The following is a 22,705-nucleotide window of genomic DNA, read 5'->3' as shown; positions in this document are numbered from 1 at the left end:
TCTCTCTCTCTCTGAGCTGCTCTCTCCCTGCTGCAGGTTCCTTCACAGCGCCTTTCACAGCAGCGAACAGGTTAAAATCCAAAGTGCTATTTACTGAAAGATCAGACTCAGAAAATCAGGGAAACAGGAGCAAAATAGAAAGTGTACATTAGTTCACCCTGTCACTTAGCTTGAGGTAACTTCAACTTGACTAAGGGTACATTGCCCTGAATCAGATTAGGGAGATATTTCAAAATGCACAGAGAATTTAAAACAAAAGGATTTGAGCAGTTACCACTGAGTTCTGATCATTCTGAACAACATTTTACAGCAAATGACACAGAGGCATCTCAGGAAAGTGATGCTGATTTCCATGCACACGCGGCCCAGCCTGGCTCTGTGGGTTTCCCAGCTTTCTGTGTCCATTCCCGCTCCAGGACACACTCAAATATTCCCACTTCTTAATGATCACAAACGTTCTCACTGGTGCCCTACATCCACTGTCCACACCTATTCCTGGTCTTAAAACATCGCTGCAAGAAATGCCTTCCCCTGTGCGAGGGGCACCTCCCCCAGGTATTCAGCAAGCTGTGGGAGCAGCTCTGACCCACCCTCCAGGACATCTCACGTGTCCCTCCAGGCCTGGTACAGAACAGCGCAGGCCCTTACCACACCTGACAGATAGCGATGGGTGACGGCCACGCTGTTCCACTGCAACATTGCTTAATCTGCCAGTGTTACAAGAACCACCACATTGACCTGAGCTCCTTCAACTACAAAGGATTAAACTGGCTCATTCTCTTCTGTCCACGTATCCAGTAAACCCAAGAGTTGTGGAAGAAATGAACTCTCCTAAACTGTTGGAAAGGATCATAACTCCCATGACAGGATGGAGAACAAGCATTTCTCTGCCCATTTTGGGAAAAGCCCTATGCCTGTAGCTGTCTCAGCACCGTGTAGCCTGTCCACAGCACCGTCAATCTCTTGAAGCGCAGCCCTGAAACTACCAGCAACATCAAAATTACTAGTTGCTGGCAGAAAGCAAAGCAGGTGCTGACACTACAGAAGACAATGGCAACATCTCTGGGGCACACTCTTCAAAAGTGGCCTTTGTTATTCCAGCCATCCTATCGCTGTCGCATAACGTCAGTGACTACCAGCTGATTAAGACCATGAGCACTGCTCCACAGAGAAAATCTTCTGCAGGTGGATGCTATGTCAGACTAGCTGCTTAATGTCATCCTCGCCCTTTGCCACTGGCAACAGTTGCAGAGAGTTCCTGAGCCAAATGCCCCATCCACAGCAAATCCGTGTGCACAATGTCTACCTTGCACAGTACTTGGCAGGGTGGTCTCTGTCCTGTCTGACACTGGAAAACAGCACTCCCAAGATGAAAAACGATGCCTTAGCTTTGACCTCCGACTCTCCTACATCTCACATGCTTGGTAGCTATCTCATAATGCTTAACAAAATAGAATAAAACTAAATCACAGCAAGCAGGCAAGTGACAAGCAATTAACTTAGGCAAAACTCTACAGCTGTAACATGATTGCACAAAAAAGGACAACAAGCTGGTGAGGATGACCAAGGGCCCTGAACCTCACATTGGCAAATGCAGAGCAGCGGGTGCCGAGACACACAGACCTGGCGCCAGGTCACAGGGAAAGCACAGACGGAATCGGATCTCCTGCAGCACTGTCCCTGCCTCAGAAGTTTGATTTATAGGGCAGTGAAGCTCTTTAAACAGATTGCTTTACGTTCATGGCTAACAGGACAGAATGCACCCATTAAGTAAACGAGTACGATGTGTGCGGGCTTCTGCAGAGAAGCACCTCTTCCCAGAAACACAGAGAGGTGATCAAAGGCTCCCTCCTCGCTTCTTGTTCTTTCGGGAATTCAGTAGAGTTTGAAATATTTCTCGCAGGTGAAAAATATTACCAGATATGCAAATGCCTCTAGTATTTGCTTATAGTTGTTCAGCTATTTTTACCCTTATATTTCAGACATATTAACTGAAAATACATAAGCACTGCTGGAGCCCGAGCGGAAAGCGAGACGACAGCAGCAGTGCAGCGGAGTGAAGGGGAAGCAGCCGAAGCAGAAGAGGGGAGGATTTGTGTTTTCTGAGTGACCAGAGCCTGAGACGTCGGAGTCAGCGTGGGGATTGTGGGGCTGACTTGGTGACTTCCCCACCGAGCAGCTTCTCACAGCTGTCTGTCCGGTTTTGATCCAGATGGATAAGAACAACGTTTACCAGCTAATTCCCCGCTATCAATAATTTCCAGGCAACAACTCTAAAGGGACAGTTTTGCTAAAAACAAACAATGCAAAGAGACATGACAAAATTTATTCCAAGTCAGAGCATTTCCAGTTTCCAAAACATCTCACAAACTCCGTGGGGTAAAGGCAAGTTGCAGGATTGGATCAAACTTTTAGTCTAACAATTAATCTGCTTTGTAGGTTTTACAAACCAGTAGTACGCAGAACATGAGAGTGCATTTGCACCGACACATACAGCACCTCATTTTAACTTACGCACCATTCACCTAAATCTGAGCTGGGCTGTGGGTGACATTCAGAATTTTTTGAATTGCTGTGTTCTCTTTTGTGCATTGCTGAACAGAGCAACAACCAACAACTGAGGAACCACATAACACACTGATTTCCTGCAGCGGATGAACTTTTGAACTGCAAGTACTTTACCTCCATCAATAGTCAGGACAGAGGGAAGAGAAAAGGCAGCATCAGCTAAAAAAAATGCAAATGTAGTCATGTAAAGCACTATAGCTGATGGCACTACCCAGAAAATGCCTGATCAGAAAATTCCTTTTGTTTGACAGCGTACTTTCCTGGAAGGCTGCAGTGAGCCCCGTGCAGCCCAGTGCTCCACTGTGGAGGTGATTAGAAATGATGGGGCAGTAGCTCAGCTGTAATGTCCTCACTCCTGCCAAGTGGAGAATGCCAAATTGCTGTTGGAAATAGCCCCTTTTGATGCCTTAAAGCCCTGGAAATGAAAGGCACTTTCCTGAAAGATCAGTCTCCGGTTGGCTTTCTGTCCCAGCACCAAACCTGCTCTGTGTGCAGGTCCGGTTGCTGCCTACACAAACAGGAATGGACCTTGCGGGACCAGATTTCCTTTGCAGAACTGCACACACTTGCCTTTGCCCATCGTTCGGTACATACAAATGTCCACCCAGGAAGGATTTTCCTCATGCCCTAATGCAGTTCTTGGTCTAGTTGCCTGCAGCCTGGCTAATTCTGTATGCACAGGACTGCAAACTAGACTTTCTATCAGCTCACGTGTTAAAATATTAGATAAAAACAAACACAATGTTACAGGGATTCAGATCCACGCAAGGACATGCTTTCAATTCCCGGGGCGCTAGTATCACAGTTTGGGGTCACGTCTGACTCTCCCAGCAAAGCATGTAAACTAGTGTGCCAATTCAGTTACGCTGGCTTAACAGACAGCAATCCCCTCGGCACTGACACAAAAGTTTCCTGCTTCCTATTGTTTATATTCATGTGCGGCTCCAAGTTCAGACATCAACACACGAGTCCCTTGAACTGTGAGGATTAAGAGTGCAAAGGGGTGCTGATGCTCTCCGCTGCATCACGGGGTTTACCTGCACGGCATGAAACAGTTTCCCTAAGGGAAATTGTCCTTCCCCGCAGATGCTGTGCTGGCTCCTGACATTTTGCAGCCGGGGAGCTAACGGCATTATCCTTCACAGGGTTGCGTGTGTACCCTACAGAGAACAAGCCCCAGCTCATGCAGTTTGATGTGCTAAATCAGGGGCCTTGCCTGAGGTTTCAGCTGATAATCAAAAAAAAAATCTATGGGGCTGATGTGTAGCATTGCTCACTAGAAGAAAGCAACAGCAGCCTGGGAAAACGTACCTGGGAGCTCGGCCCCGAGCTGCAGGCAGGCAAAGTTAGAATTGTTGTCAAAACATTTGAGCTCCACTTCTGAAACCGTGCTCTATTTAACTGGCTAAATCTTGTGAACATGGCTTGTTTCATCCATATTTTCCTGCCTATAAATCTGACAGGCAGAAACATTTATTTTGTCAGAGCACTAAAAGCCCCTGACGTTCTGTACTGATCTCTGGAGTGCCGTAATTCGGCTTCCCCCCTTCGAGATGACACTCTCCCTTTCCACTAAGGACCCTTCAGCAGAACGATGCAGGCACCTCCCGGGTTTCCTAGAAACCTGCCTCCAGCAGCACAACATGTATCCTCACAATCATGTTCGCCATTAGCTGTTCCCAGCCACAACATAAAATGTCCTGTGCCTACCCGTGGGCTTTTAGAGACCGTAGCTGTGGCCATCTATGGAAATTCTGGGCACTTCCCAACTAACCACCCACAGAACGTGCCTGGGAGGAGGGAGGGTTTTCGTGGAGCAAGAGAAAAGCAAACAGTGGTGTGTGCGTGAAGAGCTGCGGTTGTTGAATATGTCAAGAAAGTAATGTTTGGATTGAGGAAAGCCAAACAGATGTAGCAGAGCTCTGCCAGGAAAGGATGGCTCTGTTACGCGGTTCATGTCTTGCTTAAAACTTCCCTGCACCACGGCCAGGCCGGGCTGGCTCCCCACGCCTGCCCCGCAGGGAGGAGTCCAGGCTCCCGGGCAGCTCCTGCTGCCCAGCGTCCGTCCGCTGGCACACCGTCCTTCCCTGCCTCCCGCCAGCCACGCTTCCTCCCTGGGAACTTCACCTCATTTCTGCTGTGGTTTGTTTAAACTCTTCAGACTAGCCCCACCATACCCTCTGTATCCTGAGTAGTGCCGGCACGAGTTACATCCCCGTTTTTATGAAACGCAGTTAGAAATTAACTGACCGCTATCCATATTGTTTTTAGTCCAGACCAGAGACATCACCCCACAGTGACGGCCGCAAACACAGACTGCAAATATATAAGCACAGCTTCCTTCATTTGAGACTCACCTATTTTGAAAATGCTGACACAGTTTATGCTTTTAATCATTTTTGATTTGTTAAATATAATCCATCTTACAATAACAGTTATTCTCCTTCCCTGGGCCATCTCAAAATGAATAAAAGGGGAAAAGTTAAATCCCTTGCTTAGAACCCGGAATATATTGTGGTCAGAAATGCTGCTGTGGTACCATATAGCTCGAACATGCATTTCCCAGTTGGATAAGACCCCTGCCACGCATTTTGGTACCTTCCTGCAGGGGAGGATGTGGGATGCCTAAAGCATCCCGCACCCACTAGGAAACACCTCTCAGAGAGAAATGCAGATGTTTCTTACTTTGCAGTTAGCCACCGTGTGAGCGGCGACATAACTCAGAGACCCCGAACAGGTACCCAAACTTTCTGCATCACTGTGCCATTACCTTCTCGGGATAATGATTTTGAGTACGAAACACGGCAGTTGACATAAATACCCAGTTCTGTCTCCCACCCCAATGGAGGGAGTACCTTAACAGTTACATTTCTCTATTTGCATCTAAAACAACAATAAACTTACAAGCCAATAAAGTGTTCTGAAAATGTTAATGAATAACCACAATTAATATCAATTTTGACTAATGAAGAGTTTGAGCTCAAAAGAAAAATTAATTTCAGTTTTGAAAAATTTGTAAATCTTCAGGAATTTTAATAAAGCTTAAATAAATATCAAAATAAGCAATTGTAGAACAACGTTAGGTTTATAAGTGGAGAAATAAAACATCTTTACTTTTCCCCTCGCATTTGACCAAAATCAGCATGAGTTTATAACTTGCTTTGGTTGATCTTGGCCTGCTTTTTTGTAGATAAGTTTTTCCTGAAAAAACGTGTACAACCCTAATTGACTCCTGTTTACATATTTGGTGACGTTAACCACTGTGAAGCTGGGAATTTGCCAAACCTCTGCTAAGTATTAAGTTCCAAGCTTTTCACAACTATAGTGGCGAATATTTTCAGTTGCAAAAATCCAAGTGCTTCCTAGTGCCCATTCCAAACATCAAATATCCAGTAATTCACACTGGAAGAGCTGATGATGATGAAGGTTGGAAGATTACCAAGGCTGGAAGTTAAAAGTTGGAAAATATTTTCCGTTTTACACTTTTTGGATTACAGTGGAACATAAAGAAACTTCAAAGCACTGCAGCCTACTGGCATACAAAGCTGAAGTCTCTGATCACCTCTTTTGCCGTGGGATTTCATGGCTCTACGTGGATGTGCTGCACTTTGAGTGGCACATAGTACCCACACCCAAGGGCAGGAAATGAGCACAGACATATGCTAATGCAACGTAACATATAACACACTATATAATGTACTTTCCTCTATTCATTTTTCTTTATTCCAAACCTCCAAGCTGGGTCTGACTCCAGCATTTCAGGCAGGCGCTGTGTGCCTGTGAGAAGCAATCAGGGACACACATAGCTTATTTTAATTTAATCAGTGCTATCCACTCCTAAGACCAGCTCTTTGAGACCCCCCCTGCCTCGCTGCCAGGAGTTGTATTTATAGGGAAGCAAGCAGGAAACAAAGCAAGAGGCAAGGGAAGAAATTAAGAGCTAGTAACTGCACAGGAGCTAAAGAATTTTGGGCTGAAAGATGGAGAACTGGGGAATGAAAGCAGTCACAAGTCTGTAAGTCCTACCCATCTCTAAGCAAACCCCACTGCCACGTGAGCTCTGGTAGAGGGCTGCTGAGGACACGGGAAAGCAGGGTGCAAACAGCTCCCACACCTCTGCGCCACCCATCACAGGTGCGTCCCAGCCACACGTTTGGCTACTGCAACGCCGAGCAGCCTCCCACATAGCTCTGCACTTTGGAGAAACCAAAGCATTTCACGCAAAGTGGCATATTCTGACGAACACTTATTGGTCATCACAAATTTCCCAAATTGCTTCTGATTGAGTGCTTGCATGAAACAGTTTTGTTGCTGAGTGCTGTTCTGTGCACCCATTACAAAGACAATTCCCTAGAAAAAAAAGCCTGTCAAACCCTCAGTTTTCAGTGCAGGCAGCCGACCACGTACCTGACCTGCCAGACTGTATCAGATGACGATCAGAAAAGACTAGGGAAAGAAATGAGATGTCAGTGCTGTGTGTTGGCTCTTGGGCACAGCCCGGAGAAATCATTTCAGCCACTTCTTCCATTCGCTCCAGCACCTGTAGGCTCAGGTCTTTGACCAGGGGGCAGGATGCTCTCCTTGCTCTAGAAGGAAAACGAGCGGGGAACTGAGATGATCTCTCCATTAACAAAATACCCAGGACCCCAGGCTGTACGGTCAGAGTCTTTAGGACACACACATTCGTTCACAACGGTGTCAGGCTGTCAAGTTTGAGGAGCACAAGCAAGAGAAGGGCAACTTTCAAAGCTTTTCTTTCTGCCAAACCTGAATAGATTTTTGAGGGATAAAGGCAAGTCTGTTGCTCCACCCAGATGAATTTCAAAGGCCTATTGAAAATAAAGCTGCCGTAAAGAGCTTACAAAAAGTTATTTTGTAATGGTACATATGGGGCAAAGTAAATACCAGGGCAGCTCCCCTGCCCAAATCTGTCATCTCCATTCTGCAGCTGTAGGTCTAGGGCTGAACAGGACTGATTCCTTGAAACACTAATGAACCACTTTTTCTCCTTTTGAGCAGAGAAGCAGATAGTTCTAGGGTAGGGAACCGAAAGGGCACAGTCATGACGGGCTGAAAGTGGTGCTGCTTTCTGCTGGTGCAGTCAGTGTAAGAGCTAGGGCCTGTAGCTCTAAGGTCAACAAGATTCAGGTATTGAGAAATATTTGAGTTATCTCTATCCTCCTCCCCACCCAGTGAAAGAGCAAACATAGCTAATCCCTTATTCCTTAATTTTCCTTTTCTACTGTAATTGAATTTGCCCACAAAAGACAGTGTAACCATCCCCACTGCACACGACCGTGGAGGTATGGAAAGCTGTCAAAACAAGAAATTCCCCCTGCTTTAGCAATCTGCTAATCCAAACATTTCCATGGCAAATATGGAAATGGCTGATTTTAGCCACAAATTTGGTCATGATTGGCTGCAGACTGGAAAAACCCATGAAAAATCTCCATTTCTGCAGCTAGTTGAAACTAGAGATGCATTTGTGTGTGCATTATCTGCTGCGCTGGCCCTCTGCCTTTTAGTGTTGTTGTGGTTTTGGGTTTTTTTCCCCTAACCCATTTATTGTTTTATTGCTTATGTTTGCTGGAGGATATACAAGCAACCTGAAATTCTCAAGTCTATCTTAATCTTGTATCTAAGTGCTAACTGCTAACATATTAAGAGAGGACCAAGCACTCCTTTCAGCTTCATTGGCGTTTGGTCCATACTGAGCTCTTAATGTTTCTTCCTGTTCCCACTACCCCCAAGCCCTTACATCTTTAGGGTTTTTAAAGTGACAGTAATCCCCAGAGCCAGAGGGTGGATGAGGAAGGGACCTCAGAAGATTGTCTCGCCCAGTCCCCTCCTCAAGGCAGGATTAACTACAGCAGGTTGCTTAGGACTGTGTCCAGTTGGGTTTTGAGTATCTCCAAGGATGGAGACTCTACAGTCCCTCCGGGCAGCTTGTTCCAGTTACCCTCACAGTACATGTGTTTTCTTATGTTTAAGTGGAATTTCTTGTATTTCAATTTGTGCCCATTGCCCCGTGTCCTGCCACCGGGCACCACTGAGAGCAGCCTGGCTCTATCACCTCTACTCCCCTCCATCGGGTGTTTATACTCTCTGATAAGATCCCCCTGAGCCTTCTCTGCTGCAGGCTGGACAGTCCCAGCTCTCTCAGCCTCTTCCCGTATGTCAGATGCTCCAGTCACTTAATATTCCTCGTGGCCCCTCAGTGGACTCTGTCCAGTAAGTCCCCATCTCCCCTGTACTGGGGAGCCCAGCACCGGACGTGGTACTGTGGATGTCTCACCAGCGCTGGGCAGAGGAGAAGCATCACCTCCCTCAACCTGCTGGAGATGCTCTGCCCAGTGCAGCCCAGGAGGCTGCTGGCCGCCTTTGCTGCGGGGACACATTGCTGGCTCACGGTCAGCTTGTCACCCAGGACCTCAGCCAGGCTCCGCCAGGAGCCCAGAAACGCTGCGCAGCTTTGCTGGTCTGAGATAGAAGCGAAGCAAATGTTGTAGAAAGAGGTGTTATCTTTTACTAGGCCAACACAGAATGCTGGAAAAGGCAGACAAGGAGAATCCCAACGGCGAACGAAGTTAAAATGCCATCAATTGAGGAGATCAGAGGAAATAATTCCTAATGAAATGTACAAATAATCTGTGGAACTGCTCCGAGCCCCTACCAAAGCAAACGGCACAAATCTCATAGACTATCCAGGGACACTCCAGCAAACAGGGAAAGCTTCTGCAGCTTTGCTGATAGGATTGCAAATCTGAGAAGTAGAAATGTTTATCCCGCAGGACAGGTCGTGTGGCTCACAACCTGCCTAGACCAAATGCCCAATTATATTGGATTAAGTTTTCACATTCAAGCCAAACGAATGATCTCTTCCTCTACAAACCCACAACACTGTCCACTTCCAGAGAAAAGGTCCTGCACTTGATGGACCACTGCTCTCAACTTTAAGGCAATTTCTGTGCTACTCCTGCCTTTATTGATTCAGGTTCCCCATTTTCATTAAAACAAGGAATTAAATCTTATACTCTTGAACAGTGCTACAATACATCCTCCAGCATTGCTGCTCGCAGCTGGAATAACAGAGCCAGCCACGAGTCCCACTGCCAGCGCCCCGGACCTGGCCACGAGCCGTGTGCGAGGGGGTGCAGCACAAGCAGAGCTGTGTCCTGCACTGAAGCTGGAAGGGTTCAGCACAGGCCACTTGAGCCCACCCTGCCAGGACCCACCACGTGTTTGCTGATATTAATGGATCTCTGAAAACTCCTCACTTTAGACATGACCTATTTTACCTATTCTTAAAACAATATACATGCCTGGTTTTTGCTTTTAGATTATTACACCAAAGATACATAGCTTCAGATACACATGTGAGTTGCTCAGCTAGAAAAGGCTATACAAATTGTCTTCAAACTACTTGGAAGAGCACATGTTTACCAAGATGACAGTGTATTTGCAGAGGTGTGGATCTAGCCCTGTTATAACTATTCATCAAGCCCTTGCTTTAGCAGCAGTTATTTAACTCTTACATAAATAATGAAATATTCAAATAAACACACAGATAAACATAATAAATAACAACATAACAGTTGATGATAATGAATAATAAAATAGAAAATAAACACTTTACTCAACAAAAGATAGACACAGTGATATCAGATGGAGCAGCGACACCCGAGCATCGTCAGCAAGGTGCCCTGTGGCAGAGAAGGCAACCCCCACAGCAGGCTGCATCAACAACCATGCATACAGCACTGGGACGAGTGATCCTTCCCCTCTGCTCAGCACTTGTGTGAGCACATCCAGAGTGCCATGGCCAGTTTTGGGCTCCTCAGGACAAGACAGACATAGATACACTAGAGCATGGTCCAGTGGAGGCCACCAGGATGGTCAGGGGCTGGAGAAGATTCTGATGGGGCAACACTAAGGAATCCATCATGTAGCGGTGATTGACTTTTACTACTTAGCTCACAGACAAAGAACGATTTCAGATTGTATTCAAGCCCAGCACGTGTTAGTGTTTCATTGCTGACAAGGTGGAAGTGCTCGCAGTCAGCGTAAAACACACCAAGCAGCCCACAGGCACGTGCGGCAAACATGCCTCCGCCACTCTTGTTTCGAGATCTGGGGGATCCTCTGGGCATCAGTCTAGAGAGGCACCTGCAACGTGCTGAAGTCAGCTGAAACCACCAGCGTTGTTGTCTTGTGCTCTTTCCTGCCACGTAAATAGTGACTAAAAAGTGTGAAATTCTGTACTGGCTTTGAAAATAGCCAAGAAAATCAAAGGAATTTCTTCCAACTTGCTCTCTCCAACTGGGTGCCCTACTAACCAGCAACACCACATGGATAACACATCAGAGCCAAGAGAAGATAACTCTGAGAACACAAGTTTTGATAAAAATAGCTGAACAACCACTGCCAGCAGGCATCAGCAAGATTAAATCCCACTGTAAGTGTTCAAATATGCGACCAGATGCTGGATTTTTACTGCTTGTGAACTCCAACAAAAAGCAATTTCTTCCATCCACTAGAGAGTTCAGCCAATCACAAGACAACAAAGTAGTAGAGAACAGATACATTCAGCCAAAAATTATCTACGTTTAGTGGAAATCAAATCCAGGTCCCAGGTTTCTGGCAGGTGTCACAGCAGCCACCATGCCCTGCGCATCGTGTTCAGCTCTCGTGTACTTTGCAGTGCCTAAACACCACTCTCACAGCTTCAAGTGTGACTCAGTGCTTAGACAATTATACAGTTATGCTCGCATTTTAAATAATATCATACACATCCCAGACAATTCTACAATTATGGCATTATAATAACACAGAAAGGTGAACTGTAAACCATGTACACACAGTCTAATGTAAAATTTTACCCTACCTGTCCTGTACCAGGAACACAGAATTTTACACGTGGTCACAAACTTGCCGCAATCAAATCCCCTGCGCAGCCCTTCCCCATTTCTCTTTAGAGTGATTAATTGATGTTTGGTATTTCCTAAGACAATTTTTGATTTAAATTGCTAGAAAATCCATACCAACTTGCAATTCAGAAGTATGTTTATGAACTGAGCAACACATCCAGTGGAAATAGAGACCTACGCTAGAAATACTGAGAGACTGTTAAATGCAGAGGTTCGGGCAGGGAATATTTCCGAATAGCAGAAAGACTTGCCCAAGTTACAGAGTCTTTCTTTTTGTTTTCTAAACAATACTCATTCTGTACGGTATGGACATGCCCCTGACAGTGCTTTCAACTTTCTGCTCAGCTCAGCATCACCCTGGAATTTTTGAATTAACCCTGAAGGAAATTGAGCAAAGCTCAAGCAAACACTACACAAACCAGACCTCCTGGAAAATCAGCATTTCACAGCCAAGATTTCTGGATTTAAGGATTAAAATCCCTGGGATTGCCGCTTGCTTTTTTATTTTCCATGAGGTTCTCCTCCTCCCCTTCTTTATGAAAACATCCTAATTTTTTTCCCCTCTTGATAATCTTTATAAAACACACATCATTAGTACTGCACACTCGGTGTTGAATTACTGAATATGCAACATTGCCTTTAACAATACTTTCTGAAGAAGAAACCACAAGGTATTGGGAAGAATTTGCTGTCTATCTACATTTTATTCCCTCCTCAAAGGCTTTACAAAGCATGGAATTTGGGAATAAACAGGTCTTTTCTGTAAGTGCTCTGCATATGGAGCCACTGAGTTTCTCCTCCTCACACACGTCTGTACGAAGGATTACAGTATTTCCGATGCTTTTCACCCCCCGAGCCCCTCCACAGCAATTTCTTCATGCCCACACGTTTCCTCCACCACCTCGCATCCCACTCGCCTCTGCATATTACACCTCACATAAACATTGCTGGGTTACTTGCGAGTGGCACATGTTCATTTTCTCCTCCCTTCCTAATATAAATTTCTCTCCTAGCAAATACACAGAAGGGACAGGAAAAACAAAACAGGAGGTCTTACCTTTTGATGGTCGTCTTTGTTTCGTTTGTAGAGAAGAGAACGTACCCATTACAGCACCCATTGCAAAAGCTACTTGTGAGTTTTTGGGGAGGATTTATTTTGGCTGGGGTGGTTTTTTTTTTATTCTTCTCACCCCACCCCCCCACCGCCAGTGAACAAAATCTATGTGAAATGCCCCCAAGAACAAAACAAAACAGAGGAAGTCAAGAGAAGAAAGAAAAGAAGAAAGGAGGAGGGAAAAAGCAAAGCACTGCAGCTCAGCGTTCAGCAAGCGTTAAGCTTTGAGGTTTTTTTTTTTTTTTTTTTTTTAAGTCAACACACATGCACTGACTCACAGCCGGCTGCACTGTTATTATTCAAAACAGCTCCCCATCAAAATCTAAATGCTAGGTAGATTCCCTCAGACCAGAGCTGGCAGCAGATGCATCAAAATATTTACTGGAGCACAGCCACATAAACACACAGGCTAATTCTTCCTCCCGTTCCCTTATGGCTCCAACCAGCAGCCTGTAGGTCTAGCGAGGGAGCATCAGCGCATCTCTTCCAGTGAATGCTAAACTGGAGTCCTGGAGACATGCTGAGGGTCTCGGGGGGAGGCCAGGGCTTTGGGCTGGGTACCAATTCGGAATGAATGGAAATCTTCTGAGTGGGAAAGGGTAGTGAGCGAGGCATCAAAGCCCCAGCTGCGCGGACTGCACGCTCCTGCTAATTAAGAGTCTGACAGAAAGGTAGGAAGCAGCAATCTCTAACAGTCTTCTCAAGCGGAAAAGTCAGGGGAAAATGAGTAAGTGCAACGGGGGGGAAACAGAAAATTTCACCACAATCCTTTTCCTGCGCATCCTTTCTCACGTACCAGAAGCACATGCAAGACAGTTGTTAATAACTTATTTTTCTGCAAAGTATGTATGTGCACATCCTTTTTAAGGACATTAAAACAACAAACTGTTGAAACAAAATTCAGCAAATGTTAGCTGCCTCGAAGGAGGTAGACAATTCCCAGCATTTTGTTCAGTTCTTTCATATTTCAAAGAATCAGCTATGCATCTTGTTATGTTTTCTGAGAAGACGGGAAAGCAAGTGCTCAGGTACAGAAAGGGTTAAATATACCGAGGCAGCCGTCAGAACCAGAATTAATTTCCTATTTGCACATGTTGACTGAGATTAAGGCAGCATTTGTGCAAATACTGTATTTATCTGAAGAAATTCATTCCTACACCAGAAACTAAAGCACCTCTTCTCAACAGGTTTCCCCAGCTTTCCTCTAACTTTGGAGGAACATTTCATCAAACGCAGACCCCAGAGCCCCCAGGATCAGAACCTGCACAGCGTCGGTGTCCCTGGAGGCAAAGCCCCATGTTACCTTCTGCTCACACGCTGCCAGCAATGCTGTCATTGCACGCACAGGTGTATTTGCACCCCTTGCGTATACCAGCGAAGAGCTTTCAATTAGTTGCTAGTCACAAATGGCGTTACACAAAATGCCTTTTTTTTTTTCCTTGTTTTACAACTCAAAATGCAGCAATTAAACTCTTCCTGAGCAATATCTGAGGTAAGGTCCTGTTTGGATGCCAAAATCCTGAACTGAAACGTATCATTTTGCAGGCAGGTGCGAAGTGCCCAGGACTTCAGGCGCGCAGTGCTGCCGTTGTCATCGCGGGGGAGCCTGTCCTGGCTTGTGCAAGACCTCTGTCCCCGCCAAATTCCTCCCCCAGGCTGGCCCATGGCTGTGGTCCTGCAGCCCGTGACAGGCTTCTCCAGCCGCCCGCATCCAGATGGAGGTCCCTCAGACTAAGGTGATACTGAAAAGTTGTGAGATTCTTAAGCTCTTTTTTATTTAAATATTTATATTTATTTTATGAATATTTTATTTGTGTTTACACAAGAAAATATTAGATAGGCTACAGCGCACATGAGGAAAACTGCTGCTCTTCGTATTCGTGCACACAACAAAGGCTGGAGGGTGACCAGGGGCCACGGGAGATGTGCCCTCACGTAACAGAGGCTGCTTCATGCCACGGTTGCTGAGATGAGAAACCAGCAGCTGCGGACGTGCCTGGGTATGTCATTTCTCATGAAAACAGGGAGCAGAGAGAAATGGGGGGGCTTCTGTTCAGCAGACAGGGTTTGCACCCCCTTTGCCACCTCAGTGATATATCACTACCCTTACTGGACACGGGTGCCATGACAGAGCCTCCACGGGTCTTGGGGCAGGAGCTGTGCTCCTGCAGCTGAGCGGTCCCCCCTGGATCAGGCCTTCACCAGTGGGTGAGGGCTGCAATGGTCCTGCCGCCCCGCAGCAGGAGGTCTCAGTGCCATCTCTGGACTCCTCTATGGACATCAAGACAGCTAAAAGCATCCTACCACCAAAAGCAACAGCTGCCACCGCGACGTTGTGCTCCCCTGTCCTCTGCTCCCAGGCATGTTGCCTCCAAGATGTCAAAAATAGAAACCTCCCCAATCTAGGCAAAGCTGTCACTAGCAGAAGTCAATGAACCACAACTCCTGTCACACCATTCACTCGGAAAACCACACATCAAGTTGGCTCATGCACTGGAAGAAACAGTGTTATACACTTAAGAGCTCCAAAGTAAATGGTTGCAAAGAACTACACAGATTATCATAGAATCATTTGTGTTGGAAAAGACCTTTAAGATCATTGAGTCCAACTGTAAACCTAACACTGCCAAGTCCATCACTAAACCACATCCCTAAGCACCATGTCTACACGTCTTTTAAACACCTCCAGGGATGGTGACTCAACCACTTCCCTGGGCAGCCTCTTCCAATGCTTGATAACCTTTTTGGTGAAGAAATTTTTCCTAATATCCAATCTAAACCTCCCCTGGTGCAACTTGAGGCCATTTCCTCTTGTCCTGTCACTTGTTACTTGGGAAGAGAGACTGACACCCACTTCGCTACAGCCTCCTTTCAGCAAAAAGCACCTAGAAAGTAGTTGGCTTCAGGATTTCTCCTGACATGAGCTGGATCCCAGCCACGCAGAAAGAGCTCGACCCGGGAGCAACAGATTAGGCTGCCCATATGGTGAGATACCCTAGACAAAAGTTATTTAGGAAGATAAAATTGCACCCCTGATGCTGCACTGTTGTTTACTTGAAACAGCATGGTACATGAAGGCGGAGGGCAAATGTGAATATTCGGTTTTCTTTGAAACTTGAAAGAAAAAAAGATTTGCCTTGGCTGGAAACCAGTATTGACAGATCCCTATGAAATCATGGGGATAAACGGTTACATGCAGTTTTGTTCGTATGACTCAAACGTACAAGAATGGGGACAAGAGGAGGGACCATGCCTGTGCCTGGGCAGACTATCACAGAATCCCAGATCACCAGTTCAAAAGCAGCTGCTTTCTCTCACAGCTGAAAATCAAGACCTCAGAGGAACAGAAGCATCGTAAACAGTAATGAATTAGGGTATTTGCCACAGCAAGCAGGAATTCTCTTTCCCCAAAGATGACCATCCAAATTTATCAACCTAAGAGATAATACTTGAGACATAACAAGTGCCGATGGTCACCCTCTATCCAAGGAGCTGAATATGTTTTAGAGTATTTCCTTTAGAGGTAAGATGAAGACTGAGTTCTGACTGTGATGGTGAAATGTACAGTTCTAGCTGCATGGGTACCTGAGCCAGCATCCTGGGTAAGAGCTGCTATCAGAGGTCAAAAGGGAAAGAAGATAGCGTATTGTGCCGAACCTGACTGCAGACCCCAGTATTGATTCGCAGTGCTCCAGAGCCCAGCCGTGGCTCACTTCCCCGTGCAGTGAGAAACCCCAGCTGCACATCATGGGGCTCTCTTGCAGCACAACTTACACACAGTCTCATGCATTTGCTTGCACAGCTGAAGGTATGTACACCACTTCACGATGCCTGTGCCATGCCTAAACCCATCCACTTTCCCACAAAAAGTTCACCCAATAGGTGACTTGTGTGACCATCCCAGCAGTCACCACTAAGGAGGGGAGAGCCCCCCCGGGAAAGGGCCACAAGTGCTTCATGTGGGCGACGGGCAGGCACACGCTAGGCACGCACAGATACAGCAACACACGAAAAGCGTTCATCGGGGTACGCCTCTGCCCCAACAGAAGCCTGTGTACATACGCAGCCAAGCACTCAATGCTGGGTGCTGATCTCCCGAGCTAGATCGGCAGGGGAGACGTGTCCCCAAGTGTCACCACTAATCCATCATTATTGTCTGCCAGCACTTAAACCCCATTCCATCCCTTTACCGCTACTATATACCGTGTTGTAATAAATTATGTCTACTGACTAACAAAATCATGACCTAATACTATTCACTGACCCTCTTCCTGATTTCTTTATGCCTCTTATCTCTATACCACTGCGTTTAATAAGCATCTGTGAGACTGAAACATCAGAGCAAAGTAGACAGATACTGGCAGTGACGTAGGTGCTTATTTGTTGGATGTAGCCAGAAGGTTTGGTCGGAATAAGTAGTTCATTATTTTTAATAAATGCAAATATAGCATCTTCAGTTAAGGAGTCCTATCACCAGCTAGCTGATATCGGTACCAGATGGAAATCTCCTGGGAGCAAGGCCACAGGAATTGGTACAGCTCTGCTCCCTGATGCAGGATCAGGTCCTCTTCCCACTAAAGACAATAACTGGTGTGAAATGGAGCTGGACCACACTTGGGTTAAATCTATCCCGAACTATGCATTTCTGGAAGGAAAATATAGGAAAGTAGAAGGGGAGAGTGTTTTTTTCCATCATGCAGAAATATGGACCGTTGCCAGGAGAAAATACCCTCCCTAAGCACAGTATCTAGGGACACAATCTCTGATTTATCAGCCATCCTCTCCTACAAGGCAAAGCTGGCAACGTCCATCTGTAGGACTAGCAAGGGAATGCCTCAGACACACCCAGATTTTAAAAATTAGGGCATTGGTGAAATTCATTCTGATGTATTTTTTTGTCTCCCAAAGTACAGCAATGAGCATTTACATAATAGGAACACAAATAAAACCTGAAAACTGCTTGTTTATAGCAAGCCCTTGTCTTTCACTCTGTATCTATCAGCTTTGAGTGGTTCCAGGTAGGTTCTGCTTTAAAAAGCCTAAATAAAGCTGGAAATGACTGATTCCTTTTCCCTTCCAGGTATTTTAGGAATGAGACCTAGGCAGCATTGGTCAGAGTTTCTTTCTATGTGCTTAAGACTAAAGAAATTTCATCTTTCATATTCCAGTAACTAACACTCGTTTCAGGGAAGCATTTTACACTTACCCAACAAGGAGTGCTTCACTTTACGGCAGAAGTGACTTTCTGTTCGCCTGAGCAACTACTGTTTTCCTTGAGGCTGGTATGTAAACAGAGTCCTTTGCACAAGCAACTGAGAGTGTACAAGTAGCAGACTGGGAGCTGGGACGATGCCACATGAGCACCGACACAGAAATGCCAGGACTCTGCTTCCAGCTGTGTCCGCTCAGCTGTAGCCTGGTCAGATGTTCGTAATTGGGACCCACCGACACCGGCCCAATTACCGCTCAGTGCTCTGGCACAAAACCACCTCTAGCCATGGCGACAAGCTGGGTCCCCCCAGCAGCACAAACGCAGTTGCTCCTGTGATACTCTGGGCATGGATTCCTCCATAAGGGATGGCAGCCGGGGGGGAGCAGGAGACATGAATTTTGCATCGATTGCACAGGCACTGGTATGGCAGCCCCCTTGCAGAAGCTGCCCGTGCACCATGAGAGCTGCCCACAGGCTCTTGCCCTCTCTTCCAGCTCTCTGTGATTTTTAAAGCAGTTCATGAGACACTGAGACTTGGCTATCCATGGGAAAAAAAAAAATAAAAGTATCAAAAGCAAGAAGGAAAATGTTCCTTTTCTAAGAGAATGAAATGAGAGTTTCTGTTGCTTAGCAAATTTTTAACCAGTTGCTGTCCTCAGCTGCCTGTGCCAGAACATCCTCTGCCAAGTGCTTTGCCTGACCCTAAGTCCAAGGCTCCACTAGAGACCTGGCAGGAGCCTTTCTGAGCCACAACCTGCCCGATTGCCAGAGTCACTGCTTGCTTGGGGCTGAGCAGTTACAAAGAGCACATCTACCCCACCATGCCAGAGCACTCCAGATGTTCCCCCGGCATCACTGAAGGACTCATCCTTCAGGTCATCTTGGTGCTGAGGCTCCAGACAGCAGTACTCCACACAGTCACAGACCAACTAGGGAAGAACGATGTGCAAAAGCATGGCAGGAAATGAATAAAATAGCTCCAGCTGGACCCTGAGGAGAAGAGGAAGAAGTCGTCACCATCACAAGCACATGCTCAGAGCCTGGGAAGCTGAGAAGCTTCCATAGTGCAGCCCCCCCAGGACCGAATCTGCAGGACACTGAGTAGCAGGAGAAAGGTGAGTGCACCATTTCTCTTGCAGTAGTTGCCATCATTTTCCTTTTCTTTATTCCTCTGCTATTACTAACAATACAAATAATTTTTGATTAGACTGCTAAGGTTTCAATTACACTAACCAATACATTTAAAGTGTGTTTCTTTACTACAAATGTATATTAACTGACTGAAATTGCCCCAGTTCAAAGCAGGAAGGCAGACAGCTAAGAAAAGTCCACCCATCATAGAAACACACACAGCCTCCGCAAAGACCTAGAGGGATAAGTTGAAGCAGCATGGGACAATCTGCTCTGCCACTGGAAACCAGCTTGATCAGAGAGACCAAGACGAGGCAGTTTTTTAGTGGTCTATACCTGTAAAAAGTGTTTGGGGATCTTTGTGGGCCATCGTTTGCCTTTTTATCAATGTAAGGATGTATCAGGTCTTCCTACTCTAGATTTTCATGAAGTCAGAATTCACCATGTGTGCATTTTTTTTCCCAGCGCCTGTTTTTTGGGAATGCTTCTTCCAAAAAAGCACCAACACACAAGAGCCTAATTTCATCCTCTTTTTCTTTACTCACGAGCCATTATAATAAACAAGGATGTTTTCAAAGAAATCTTTTTGCTCTCGGTAAGGACGAGGTAGCAGAAGAGGAGCTATTAAAAGATTCATTACTGCACCTCTACAGGCCCGAAGCAAATTCTTGTGCTAGCTAAGCTTTGCCAGATCTCAAAAGTTAGAGGTCCTCCCTTCCATTTTAATGGAAAAATATTTTTCATTACATGAAAGCCAGTGAACAATAATGCTGAGAAATCAGATGGAATAGATGAGGGTTAAAATTTTGGGATCATCTAGATTTTCATGTAAACAAGGCACTGACAGTGTATGCAACACTACAGGCTGGGGGATGAGTGGCCTGTATCAGAAACAGTGTGGGCAGCAGGAGCAGGGAGGGGATCGTGCCCCTGTACTTGGTGCTGGTGAGGCCGCACCTCGAATGCTGTGTTCAGTTTTGGGCCCCTCACTCCAAGAAGGACATTGAGGTGCTGGAGCGTGTCCAGAGAAGGGCGACGGAGCTGGTGAGGGGTCTGGAGCACAAGTCTGATGAGGAGCGGCTGAGGGAGCTGGGGTTGTTCAGTCTGGAGAAGAGGAGGCTGAGGGGAGACCTCATCGCTCTCTACAACTGCCTGAAAGGGGGTTGTGGTGAGGTGGGTGTTGGTCTCTTCTCCCAAGTGACAGTGACAGGACGAGAGGAAACGGCCTCAGGTCGTGCCAGGTGAGGTTCAGGCTGGATATGAGGAAAAATGTCTTTCCAGAGAGAGTGGTGAGACACTGGCAGAGGCTGCCCAGGGAGGTGGTGGAGTCACCATCCCTGGAGGTGTTCAAGGAACGTGTGGACGTGGCACTGTGGGACACGGTTTAGTGGGCATGGTGGGGTTGGGGTGATGGTTGGGCTTGATGATCTTACAGGTCTTTCCCAACCGTAGTGATTCTGTGAAAGTGTTGGAAAGCCGTTTGCTTTCCGGTCTACAGCATATACAGCTATGCAAAACCAAACAAAATAAATGCGATGGTCACTTAATGCCACCAAACAGGGAACAAAAAGCCAGGCATCGAGGTCTGACCAATATGGGGTGCTCCTTCTCTTTAACGTCCCGAGAAGGAGAGCAGAGAACGGAGCTGGCATTTTGCATCCTATTGTTCAAAGCAAGCAGTCAAGCACTGGCCTCCTGAAATTGCGATCAGCTGTCCCTGCTCTGGCCTTTCTTCTTGCAAATACCAAAACAGATCACCACTGCAGCTGCACATAAGTATGCATGGACATACGCGTTTGTGTACTTACAGGAAATAAAAAGAAAAAAGACCAAGGTACTGTTCTGCCTATATGAGGCAGCATAGTGAGAGCTGAATATAAAACTACATTATTGTCTGCTGGTTCTTCTTTGTTACAGTAATAGAAGCGGGCAGAACTCCACAGAGCAGACCTAATGTTTGCCCTAAGGATGTCACACCCGAAAATAGACAGCTGGGAGCTCAGGAAGGGAATACTTCACATTTCTAGTGATAGCTTCAACAAAACATGAGGGAGATACTGGCTTATATCTTTGGTTGAAGTATTTCTTCTGTAAACAGGGGGAGAATATTTCCAGATAAAAACCTGAAAGAGTAGGAGAGAGACGAAACCTGGGCAAAGCACTCGCCCAAAGGGTGGCATGGGGAAAGGACCGACAGCAGGAGAGGAGGGATGATGTGGGAGCACAGAGCATGGGCCCACCGCTGCCCGCGGGAGGGAGTGAATGCCGACAGACGGGCAGCAGGACACTGTGCTGAACCTGTAAAGATGATGACAAGAAAGTTCAGCTAGGCAGAAGGCGAGAGAGTCAGGAGATGATCAGAAAAGACTGATGGCATTGGTGTGCTAAACTAAAAAGGAAGGTGGTGAGCAACAGTGATGTGAACCCATGAGGATGGAGCTGAGCAGAGGCCAGGAAGCAGGAATAGAAACGGCTGTGCTGCTTCCCAAAACACGAGGCTTCGGCAAGGAAACTGTCAGGAAAAGGGGTTTAGTGATAGGAAAACAGAAAAACTGCAAGAATTTCGTAACAGCATCCATCTGGGAGGGGAAGAAGGACCAGGGTCAGTCCTGAAACCAGGCTGCGGAGCCAGAGTGCTCAAAGGAAGAGCATCTAACACAGTCAAGGAAACCTGGGAGGAGGATGCATGTAGAGGAATCAAGAACTACAACCTTTTGTTCTCAGGATGTCTTTACAGTAATGCCTGAGGATGAAAAAGCTCACATTTCAGTAATGAAAACCATCTATTAGCCCATGAAATCTGTTTGAACATTGTGCCAAGGGAAGTCTTGCCTTTTAAATTTATAAAACCCATACATGAGAAACTTCAATATGGTTTGAAGCAGGAAACCTTGAGGAATATTAGCCAGAACCATCAGGCCACAGGGAAGGCTCAGAAACAGGACACCACCGCTGCACTGTGGCAACCGCACCAAAAAGAGCTAACATCATTTGAGAAGTAGTATATGGATGCGAATGTAACATGTTAAGGCATCTCGCACATACAGAATGAGGCTTTTAAAGGGAATTTTGGCAGCCAGTGGTAACGGAAGATCCCAAAAGTCTTTTCCCTTTGCAGGAAGAGAAACCAGGGCAGAGAAGATGCTGGAGCTGCATCACACCGTGTCCCACAAAGCCTGGTCGAGACTGGTCTGTGTAAGGGGAACACAATAACCCAGCTGCCAGGCAGGCATTTAGTACCATTCCCTGTGATGGCACTGGCAGCGGCGATGGCAACATTCACAAAATAGGCATTTGGCTGCTAAAAACACTGCAGGGAACATATCAAGCAGCCAACACCAAGTTCCAGGTACACGCATGAAGCCAAAGCTCAGTAAACCACCTTTTTATCTTAATACGTAAGCATTTCTATCCCATCCACAACCTCTATGAACATTACAAAGGAAGCATACAGCTAAATCAACAGGCTCAGCGTGATGGAAACTGCAACCAAACACAGCAAATGATCCCGGGGAAATGTGTCCAGGTCGTGTGCGTGATGACAAGGATATCTCTCCCAACAGCTGGGACAGGCAGTGCTGGAGCGTGGTGTGTATGTGCTCCCTTGCTCACACACCCAGTGTCAGCTCGGCACTGTCTGAACTTACAAACTAAGCAAGCTGAGCGACAGGCAAGAATTCAATGGTGTTTTGTTCCCAGAAGCATTAAAGAGAATATGTCAAAACTATATAAAGAAATGTGAACAATAAATGT

The 22,705-nt window shown here is 46.3% G+C and overlaps 1 protein-coding gene across 1 annotated transcript in view; it reads right to left on the bottom strand.

Moving 5' to 3' along the window:
* KCNIP1 (potassium voltage-gated channel interacting protein 1) overlaps nt 1-12,613 on the bottom strand; it is a 282,312-nt gene extending 269,699 nt beyond the window's left edge. Inside the window, exon 1 of the mRNA XM_059825224.1 lies at nt 12,553-12,613. Coding sequence (XP_059681207.1) covers nt 12,553-12,613 — 61 coding nt within the window. The remainder of the gene's footprint in view (nt 1-12,552) is intronic.
* Between the last annotated feature and the right edge of the window lie 10,092 nt (nt 12,614-22,705).

This window comes from Gavia stellata, chromosome 16, assembly GCF_030936135.1.
Source record: "Gavia stellata isolate bGavSte3 chromosome 16, bGavSte3.hap2, whole genome shotgun sequence".
Taxonomy (NCBI): domain Eukaryota; kingdom Metazoa; phylum Chordata; class Aves; order Gaviiformes; family Gaviidae; genus Gavia; species Gavia stellata.
Note: the sequence above shows the minus strand (reverse complement) of the source record. Positions and strands in the feature narration are given on the sequence as shown.